The 11,021-nt window shown below is 33.1% G+C and overlaps 1 protein-coding gene across 1 annotated transcript; it reads left to right on the top strand.

Annotated features, from left to right (window-relative positions):
• Window positions 1-1,634: 1,634 nt before the first annotated feature.
• Window positions 1,635-9,794, top strand: LOC145331467 (uncharacterized). Its single transcript, XM_080176145.1, has 12 exons — window positions 1,635-1,756; window positions 2,204-2,316; window positions 2,626-2,715; window positions 3,331-3,408; window positions 4,694-4,786; window positions 5,249-5,317; window positions 5,593-5,697; window positions 6,374-6,424; window positions 6,735-6,786; window positions 7,511-7,604; window positions 8,981-9,104; window positions 9,288-9,794. Exons 2-12 carry the CDS (start codon window positions 2,227-2,229, stop codon window positions 9,390-9,392), a joined length of 951 nt encoding a protein of 316 aa, XP_080032271.1. The 5' UTR covers window positions 1,635-1,756; window positions 2,204-2,226; the 3' UTR covers window positions 9,393-9,794.
• The last annotated feature ends 1,227 nt before the right edge of the window (window positions 9,795-11,021 follow it).

The following is an 11,021-nucleotide window of genomic DNA, read 5'->3' as shown; positions in this document are numbered from 1 at the left end:
TAAGGGAAACTCGACAATTTAAAAGAAAATTAAACATAATATGTATATGGTGTAATATTTACATGTGATCTCTAATATTTTGTTTGTAAGTGGAAATCATATATTTTCGATCATTATATCATGCTTTTAAAAAGATTTTAGATACATAGCCAAATGATTTTTTGGGTTAATTTATTTGGGGAAACTTTTTTTACTTGGCCATATTCTTTATAGCCAGAATGTTGGTTGTACAAAAATATTTTTTAAGGAGGGGTAGTTATCTTCTATGTGTTATTTCTATTTTGGATGTGGTCTTGTTATTAATGGAGTGTTATTTCATTGGTGCTTTCATACAATTTGTTGGTTGAGCACCGATAACCCCCTTGCCCCTTGCAATTGGAATTAAGGGGGGGGGGGGCATGCCTAAATCCTGCGGGGGGCCCTTACCCTGTGCTACCCATCAACCTTACCTGACACAAAGTTATAACCCCCAACACCCCCCTCCTTTTTAATTTCTTTAAAATCATTTTAAAATAAGGGGGCGGGGGGTTTCAGTGCCTACTAGGGTATTTGTGAGAAAGCGCCATATCATCTATGTGTACCTGCTATTATAGTAAACAATTTATAGATACAAGCAAGAAATACGCGGGGGAAAAGCTATTTTTTGCGCATTTTTTGGGCGCAGTTAGTGCATTAGGTCATGAATGACTTTTTACGATATTTCTGGGCTTTGTTACAAAGCTAGCCGATTTATTGTTATTCTCATCAGCCGTTAATGGCCATTAAGATATACCGCGTATTTCCGACTTAATGTTTCAAATAATATTATCATTATCATGGTAAGGAATTTGAAGAACATATTTTATGTCTTTTCTTGCAGATTTGTTATTTACCGCATCGTGTTATAGACAGCTTTTTGCGTATATTAAAAACTACAAAATTAATAGATTGATTCAAGCTTTGTTGGCCCTGGAGGCCGATGGCCCGAGCCAACTAAGCAAGTATTGATTTTATGATATTTTTTTATTCGGTGAAAGTTGTCTTTTATACGATACAAGATTTTCAGTGTGACTCGAAACCGGTTCAGGGGTGTATATTCTGCATGGGATCCCCGGCTCAGGGGGGGGGAAAAAAAATAAAAAATAAGTGGTTGGAGGGAAAAAAAATGTAAAAATTAAGAAAACTGAAAACATTTTTTCCATTTCGCCCCTCTCCTTGGTTAAAAAAACTAAAAAAATGTGTGGTAGGAGGAATAAAATAAATAAAATATAGAGTTCTTTAAATATTTTTCTATTTTCCCCCCTACTTTTTAAGAAAAATCTAGGGGGGAAAAAAAATAAAAAATTTTGTAGCAGGGGAAAAAAAATAGATCTTGTGCAGAATATACACCCCTGAACCGGTTCTAACCCAGCGGATATTAATCGGTTTCGAAGCCAAACTGGAAATCTTTTTCTGAGCCATGCTTGTTTATTTTTATTTATCTATTTGAATGAAAATTATTTCAATGATTTTTTTTAAATCCTGAAAATTTTCAAACCAGTTTTCTTTTTTTTCGGGTAATCTTTAGTTTTTAGAAAATTAAAAGATTTAAATTATTATCTTAGACATGGATACAGCTTAATTCTATATGTTGTTAAATAAATATTTAATGTTTCAGAAAACAAGTATCAAAAAATGTTTAGAATTTTTTATTTTATATAATTTAGGATAATAAGTTTATCTTAAATACCGGTGTCAAATATGAAGATTTAATTGAACATAATTCTTTTTGGTTAAGGTGAGATTCATTTTTAGCAATCATATGTTTTATTTTGCATAAATTCTTTGCACACTTGGATATTGAGATATGGAATTAACCTAAGACTTGACTTTTAGGGTGAAATGCATTACATTTAGAAAAAAAGAAACCCTACAAACTGACTTACAAAAAAAGGGCCAAAAAAGCTAAAGGACTTCAGTCTCAAACTTATGAATTTCGATGGTCAAAAAAGGTTTTTAATTTTAATTACAACTTGTTCCTATCCTACAAAAGTGAAGAGATGTATTATCCATTTGTCTTTCCATCTCTTTTTCTTGTAACTTGTAATGAGAAAAGACAATGCTTGTAAGGTTGTAACATAAGAACTGAATATTTTCTCTATAACTCACTTTGTTTGTTTGTCCATTTCATGATTTTTTTGGTGCTTCGCTACATATGGATGTTGTCATCCTTGTTTTAATCCAGGTAAAAAGTTTTGAGATTCCCTGATGAGTGTTTGTCAGCCATCCCCAGAAAAGAAGAGGAAGGTGGAGCAGGAGGACGAGGTTAAATCTATAGCCTCAGACATGGAGTCAGAGGTAGGACAGAAAAGATATTGGAAGCCAAAACTTTTAGTGGCGTCATTTGTTTGTTTTTTACTTCTCTATGAAGTACCTACCAATTTAAAACGTTTATCCATGATTTCTGTGATTTATGATTGAAATTATTTTTCTGAAATGGATTACTTAACAATCACAATTAAGACATTTTTTGGTTTATCTCAATAACTGCCTTGAAAATTACAAAATTCTACAAAAATGTTTTAAGTACCTTAACATGTTTAATGCACTTTGTGCAACTACCTCTTGGATGGTTTATAACTAATAAGACTTTTTTTATCTATTCAGAGTGGTCTCCAACAGGAGTTGCCGAAACTAAATGAACTCTTGGCTCCAGATGAAATGCCTCCATTCGCCTTTTCAACCACAATTCCACAGGTTAGGACTTGTTCCAGAATTGCAGCTTCTATAAACATACTATCTACCTAAGGAGGCACCTAACTATCTATCTATCTAGGTATCTAAACATCTTTCTATTTAGGTATATTATATATCTTTATACCTATATATTAAGGTATTTATATATATAGGTATTTTAAGTATCTTTATATCTAGGTACCTAGCTTAAATAGGTTCTGTTTATCTAGGTATCTTAAACATCTATACAGGGGTGTATATTCTGCACAAGATTTATTTTTTTTTCCCTGCTACAAAATTTTTTATCCCCCCCCCCTAGTTTTTTCTCTTCAAGTAGGGGGTGGAAATGGAAAAATATTTAAAGAACTCTATACGTATTTTATTTATTTTATCCCTCCTACCACACATTTTTTTATTTTTTTTTCACCAAGGAGGGGGGGGGGGGGGGGGGAAATGGAAAAAATGTTTTCAGTTTTTTTAATTTTTACATTTTTTTCCCCCTCCAACCACTTTTTTTTAGTTACCCCCCCCCCCCCTTTGAGCAGGGGATCCCATGTAGAATATACAAGCTTCTGCATCTAAATATCTAGTTATATTACTTTTAGTTATCAATCTACTATCTATTTATCTATCTAGGTAACCACCCTACAGTCAGGAGACCTAACAACGACCATACCTGTCAATTCACAGATTGTTGTTCCAGTTTTGCCAGAGGTAATTTTTTTCTCATATTCATTCGAATCCGGTAAATAGGAACCGGTTCTCATCCATACGAAAAAACTATGTCTATCATCGTATTATATCCAGTTTTCTACGAATATAGAAATGTACAATCATATGATTAAAACCAGTTTTTTTAGCCGGTGCCTTCGGCACCACGGGGCTAAAAAAACTAGTTTTAATCTCATAACTGTACATTCTATATCCACGGAAAGCCGTTTATAATACTATGCGAGAAATAACTATTACCATCTAACTTGGGTTACCGTGTGGGTATTTAACCCCCTGAGAAAAAAACCAGTGTTCTGGAGCCGGAGCCGGAGCCGGGAGCCGGGAGCAGCAACATTTTTGGTGGAGCCGGAGCCGGATCCGGAGCCGTATTTTTCGTTAAAAACGGCTCCGGCTCCGGACTAGCTAAAAATGATTTTTTAAAGTAATATTATAATTTGGCAACGGTCTATTTCCATATAATAAACTGAAAAACTATTGTTACTTAACAAATAGACACACATCCTTCTACTTTTATATAGCTTTAATCAAATAAAAGCAAAATATTTTATATTATTTATTTTATTTCATCAAATTCAATAATGAAAAAAAATTGATATATTAATTTTAAGGTAGGAGCCGGAGCCGGAGCTGGAGCCGGAGCCGGAGCCGGAGCCGCATCAAAATTATACGGCTCCGGCACACTGAAAAAAACTATACAAAATTACTCCCAATTTACTTTATTTTTTCAAGGGGGGGGGGGGGGGTAATGCAACCATCTCGTAATCATTTATTTAATGGCATTTAGAATTCGAATTTCGATCTGAAATTTTTCATGAGTAACCCTTGGTAGGTCTAATTTCCCTAAATCGAACAAAAGTTGGAAAAGTAACGGCTGGCGGCTCAGCCGTTTTTTTTGCCTATTTTCAGGGCAAATTTATCATTAATTACGTAGGAATCAACTTTTTATAACATATTTTTAGTACCAACAGCTACTGGCTAGATTCGTTTGCTCTTAAGAAAGCAGAAAAATGGCAAAACGGCTGAGCCGTTAGCCGTTACTTTTCCAACTTTTTGTTCGATTTAGGGAAAATAGACCTACCAAGGATTATTCATGCAAAATTTCAAATCGAAATTCAAATTTCAAAAGAAAGTGCCATTTAATCATTGATAACGAGATGGTTGCATTAAAACACCCCCTTATATTGTTTGTTGACTTAATTTATAGCCTTATCAATAAATAGAGGTTAGCTTTATATCTATCTATCTAATTTTCTATCTTTCTATGTAGTGTGTTCCCTTGATAGCACAAGTTCCTGATGTGGTGACAGAAACCATGACCAACACAACCCAGAGAAAAAGCACAGATACACTAGTAACAGAGGTACAGTAAGACAGGTCAATGTGGAATACGCGCAGGTCGAATTTGGACACGTGACGTGACGTGAGTTGGGTTAAAATGATATTCCTATAAAATTTACTATAACTTGTAAGTTGTAACTAACAGAGCCTAAGAGGTGTATTATATTTTCTTCCCCAATTCATAAAAAAGGAACATTTCTGTATTTTTTTTATATTCTTCCACTCCCTCTCCATAACCTTTTTATTTAAAGTGTCCTTATTTGACCTGCGGCGTAATTGGGACGAACCTGTCTTACGGTATATTTTTATTTTTAGCGTAGCTTTTTCATAATTCATTTTGTTACCTTTTGATGGCCTTAACCAAAAAATTAAAACTTGTTTTGATCTGATATTTATTGATTTTAATGATTTAAAAAGCGAAGCTACTCCATTCTTATTTAATCCCAGCGGTAAGTACGTCAATTCATTTTTTATATATTTTCAGGAGGTGAAAATCAGTCAAGTGCTGCCCGGGTATGCTCCCTCCTATGCCAGTGATTATGTTCCATCCGAGGTATGTAATCCTTCTATAAAAGTTACAGGATGTGTGTCTGTATGTATGTATGTACTGACTGAAGGATCTTGTTAACCACTGAAATTATATGGTGCTATTTTACAGTAAAGCTTCCTACTGGTTATGGGAAGTTTTTTTGAACTATTTTGGGGAGGATATAGCCACCCTAAAAATGTTTTCTAATAAAATATTGTTTTTTTTGGAACAAAAATTGTTTTGTTAATGGAAGGGGTGACTTACTAATGTTATATGTTATAGTAGGTTTTTATGTTTAGATAAATACAGAATCGTATAATTCTTTTGTGAACACCCTGTCCTTCAACGTGTCCCGTTATCCTACTCTGACAGAGATTACCGACAGCAAGAATTATTCTGCTAAAGTAAGTACATAAGTTAGTTTCTTTATTTTGAGTGGATGGAAGAATATGTACCAGTATATGCTTATCTTAGTTACTACATAAAAAAATGAAAATAATCATGGATAAGTAATACCTGCGAACGTGGCTTATTTCGTAGCGCATCAGCTCGATGTCAGGGAGACGATGGGTTCGAATCTCGGCTGAACACCGCATCATACTCATAACTAAAGACTTAAATATTGTTTCTTCTGGTGATATGTCAGTTATTTGAAAAGATATTTAAAAGTAGGTGTTATGCCATGCATTAGTCCAACAGACAAAACTCATTCCCATATAAACGACCCCTTAAATAGTGGATGTAAATATTCATTTATTTCCCGGGTATGATCATTTATATCCCGGGTATCATTTTTAGAAGATTTTTAATTTTTTTTGGGAGATTTTAGAATTTTTATTAATTACCTACTAAAAGAAAGAAAAATTATACCAGGGAAATAAATGAAATTTAAAAACCAAAATTAAACCACATTTTACTAGCATATAAATGAGTTTTTGTTTAAATGAGAATGATATTCCTAAACAAAAAACTGGACAGGAATACCCCATTGCCATACACGGTCTTTCAAATGAAGGTCGTGCAATCAAAAAGTCGTTTGTAATGTTTGATTCATAATAATATTGATGTATTTTTTTTTAGAAAGCTTCAGCGGGCGACACTCCAAAAACAAAAGAGGAAGCAAAAAAGACGGTAAGTCAGTGCAGTGGTGTCACAGGGATTTGCAAGGGGAGTAGTTTTACACCCCAATTAAACCAAACTCGAGGTTTTTCTTAGGTGGGCGTAATTTAGAATGAAGAGGGGTGTTATATTATATATATTATTATTAGGGAAGGGGGGGGGGGAGACAGAGAAGTGGTAAGGGACTTAAATTTTATTAATCGCTTTCACTAATCTATGGCATCTATGGGAAGAGTCTGTCAGAAAATGGTCAACTATATTTTGTTTTGTAGTGCAGTTTCTCTAAAAAACAATTTTTAATAGGTGTATTTTTCAATTTTAGTTTGATTATGTACCAGCTGAATATTTGTCTGGACAAGATACTAGTGTTTCATGTAAGCTTTAAATATTTGATTACAACTTGTTATTTCTACACTTATTTTTTTAAAATATCATAAATAAGTACCTACCTAGCCAAAAATCTTATGTTTGGTATTTTTTTTCCATTGATTGATTGATTGATTAGCCATAGTTTCTTAGAGTTTGGACCTAAGTAGTCATGGAGTAGGCTGAGACACTTTTGTATAGCCACTAGGGCTATCAAGCTCAACGTTCAAGCACATTATGACTTGACCCGCTATCTCATGAGAGCTACTCATTATTACCTCACCCTCGCCGAGTATGGCAGGTGTCCCAAGTTAAGTCACCATAATGAATGACGCTCACCGCAGAGGAGCTTGGGATAAGGGTAGTACTGATATTATGTACGTGACTATTGAGTATCCAAACTTACTCAATAATCCCCTTCTTACACAACCAGGGGAAGTTGCATGAATGTATTTAACTGAGAAATTCGAGTTGCCACATGGGGACTAGAACTCGAACTCTCATCACCGTAACTCAGTGCGTTACCACTAAGCTACGACGCCCCTATTTTTTCCCATCCATTTGATTGGTTAAACCAAAAAAACAATCAAATTTTGCCGCCTTTAAGGGAAGGTGTTTTGTTTTTACTGTTTTTTTTTTCAATTATAAAAATATGGGATCTTACAAAATATATAATTATTTACCTATCAGATTTTCTAAAATTATTGGTTTTGATAATATTTTTATTTTCAGCCAAGACTTATAATTCCATGTGCGCCCTGGTGAAGCCTGAAGTTCTTAGTAGTGGTAGAGTACTAACTACTATGTGTGTACCAGTTTATCAAGGGTAAGTATTTAGTAAACCTCAAGTTCATAGTAGTGGTAGAGTAATAACTACTATGTGTGTACCAGTATATCAAGAATAAGTATTTAGTAAACCTCAAGTTCATAGTAGTGGTAGAGTAATAACTACTATGTGTGTACCAGTTTATCAAGGGTAAGTATTTAGTAAACCTCAAGTTCTTTGTAGTGGTAGAGTACTAACTACTATGTGTGTACCAGTTTATCATGGGTAAGTATTTAGTAAACCTCAAGTTCTTTGTAGTGGTAGTGTAATAACTACTATGTGTGTACCAGTTTATCATGGGTAAGTATTTAGTAAACCTCAAGTTCTTAGTTGTGGTAGAGTACTATGTGTGTACCAGTATATCAAGAATAAGTATTTAGTAAACGTCAAGTTCTTAGTAGTGGTAGAGTAATAACTACTATGTGTGTACCAGTTTATCAAGGGTAAGTATTTAGTAAACCTCACAAGTTCTTAGTAAAGTAGAGTAATAACTACTATGTGTGTACCAGTTTATCATGGGTAAGTATTTAGTAAACCTCAAGTTCTTAGTTGTGGTAGAGTACTATGTGTGTACCAGTATATCAAGAATAAGTATTTAGTAAACGTCAAGTTCTTAGTAGTGGTAGAGTAATAACTACTATGTGTGTACCAGTTTATCAAGGGTAAGTATTTAGTAAACCTCAAGTTCTTAGTAGTGGTAGAGTACTAACTACTATGTGTGTACCAGTTTATCAAGGGTAAGTATTTAGTAAACCTCACAAGTTCTTAGTAAAGTAGAGTAATATGTGTGAAGTTTGAACCAGTTCATCAAGGGTAAGTATTTAGTAAACCTCAATTTCTTAGTAGTGGTAGAGTACTAACTACTATGTTTGTACAAGTTTATCAAGAGTAAGTATTTAGTAAACCTCAAGTTCTTAGTAGTGGTAGAGTAATAACTACTATGTGTGTACCAGTTTATCAAGGGCAAGTATTTTTAGTAAACCTTAAGTTTATATATCAATTAAGAATAGTTATTATCGCATCGTATTATAGACAGCTCTCGGCGGACATAAGAATGAAAAATTATAAGACTAAAACCAGTTGTTCAAGGGGTAGATGGTCCGGAGTAACAAAACTGGTATTGTTTTTATGATTTTTGTTTTAATATTTGCGGAAAATTGTCTTTAATACGATATTATACATGTTTTTTCAGTGTGACTGAGAACCGGCTTTATCAGGTAGATATTTATCGGTTTCGAAGCCATATTGCAAATCATTTTATAAGGGACAAATTAAACTTTCTTCACATAAAGAAATTAAATATCTATGTAGTATGACAGATGGACAAGTTTATTCAATTATTGAATAAAATAAAAACGTTATTTCAATTTATTTAGAGATGAAAACATAATGAAGAGAAATGAGTCAACAGAAACAGATTTGGAGGGAAGTAATGAAATAACCAAGGAGGACCTGGAATCTTCAAAAGATGGGGAGGACAAGAAGGTTGATGATAGTCAGGGATAAATGAATGAATTGTTGGGAAGATTTTCTAATTTCTGTTTTAAGTTTTGAAGATTTTTAGTGTCTAACCAGTAAAGCATTCCAAATTTAAGATGAACCGACTTACAGAATACATAGCTCTCTAGAATCTATATAGTATCCTACATATTTTCTAACGTCATTCATTTTTTAAAAAATTAGCAGGAAAATTGTGAGAAAGACAAAACAGCTGTTGCTGCAGCTGACAATAAAACAGCTGACAAAAATGATGAAGAAACAAAAGAAAACGCGCCGGAAAAGAGCTGAAAAAATTATCCAAATATATATTTATCTTTTGTGTTGAAATTCCCGATATAAAAAAAAAACCCTGAAAATTGGTGAACAAAAATGTATTAAAACTCTTTCAAAACCGTGAAATGTTTGCTATACAAAAAGAGAATTTAAAATCATCAAAAAAATCATTGAATAATATCATAACCACCTATTTATAGAAAAATCTCATTCCAGATAATTTACACGAAAAATTGTTACAAAAAATCTACACAAAATGAAAAAGACAGTGCATAGGTAATAATATTGAGAAAAAAAAACATAATAAAAATAAAAGAAATCATTAAACTTAAGTGAAAAATTATTTTATTTCGAAACTGAGTGAAAATTAGCTGTTTTTATATATAAATGTATGTTGAATAAAAAAGGCTTAATAGATATTGCAATTTTTTGCAAATATTTTATGTTTTGGGGCAGTTTTCTTTCATAAAGAAATACCCCCAAATACTATTTTATATCTCTTATAAAGCCCATCTTTTAAAACTTTTTATAAACCGTACCCATTGCTGATCTGTCGAGTCTTATTCTTTGGAACCTCAAGTTTTTTTTCTTAAAAAAATTTATCTCTGAAGATATTTAGATTTTATTTTTAAATTATAGTATTTTTCGTTTTTGCTAGGTAATTGTTGCGAATACTTTTTGGAGAAAATATTGATAGTTTTACGTTTAGGTTTACAGTGTCTTTTTTTTCGCTTAAAGTAAAAAAATTTGTTCGATTTATCAGCCCTAAAACCTTTAATATTTTAACTAGTGATGGGAATCCGGATCCGGAATCCGAATCCGGAATCCGCCCAATTTTCGGCCAAATTTGGAATCCGAATCCGGATCCGGAATCCGTTTTTTATAGCGGATTCCGGATTCTAAATTGGTAGGCTAAAATTACCGTCTTTTTTCTTACAACTCCCTCTGTTTGAAGGCAAAGATCAAAAAAAAAATTTTCTACATAACAAATTTTAATAATTACTAATGTGATGTAAATGTTTTAGTTATGCTGGAAGTCAACACTTTAAACAAATCAAGGCTTCAACCAAGTAACATAGTGATAAATTAACGAAAAAAGCTATCCCTCTGTGATGGACGGCCTTTTAAAATACTGCTAGAATCCGGAATCCGAATCCGGAATCCGCCAAAAATAAGAATACGGAATCCGCAAGAATCCGTCACTTTTTTTGACGGATTCCTTCAGAATCCGGAATCCGAATCCGGCCCAAAAATTCGACGGATTCCCATCCCTAATTTTAACATACCTACTTTATTTTACCACACAAAGAAAGAAACAAAGAATCGCTGATAATTAATCGAACAAAACCTTTCCAGTATGGTTCAGAAACCGATGAATATCTGCGGGATTAGAACCGGTTCTCAGCCAATTTGTAAAATATATTGTATTTTAGACAACTTTCCACGAATATTAAAATTAAAACCAGTTTTGGTAGCCTGGGCCTTCGGGCCACTTGGGATTAAAATAAAAAGTTTTTTATTTTAATATCTGCGGAAAGCTGTCCAGAATGCGATGCAAGAAATAAATATTCTTAGGTATTAAAAATACATTATCAAATCAAAATTGTGAATTTTCTATGTTACTAAATCTTAATGAAAATATTA

Source organism: Acartia tonsa, chromosome 11, assembly GCF_053477335.1.
Source record: "Acartia tonsa isolate MP-2025a chromosome 11, ASM5347733v1, whole genome shotgun sequence".
Lineage (NCBI taxonomy): Eukaryota > Metazoa > Arthropoda > Copepoda > Calanoida > Acartiidae > Acartia > Acartia tonsa.
The sequence above is the reverse complement of the archived record's forward strand: the minus strand, read 5'-3'. Positions and strand labels throughout refer to the sequence as shown.

Coding starts and splice junctions, on each gene's coding strand:
- LOC145331467 (XM_080176145.1), top strand. CDS start 2,227: ATGAGTGTTTGTCAGCCATCCCCAGAAAAGAAGAGGAAGGTGGAGCAG. Junction 4,787..5,248: donor CAGATACACTAGTAACAGAG/GTACAGTAAGAC, acceptor ATATATTTTCAG/GAGGTGAAAATCAGTCAAGT. Junction 9,105..9,287: donor AGAAGGTTGATGATAGTCAG/GGATAAATGAAT, acceptor TTAAAAAATTAG/CAGGAAAATTGTGAGAAAGA.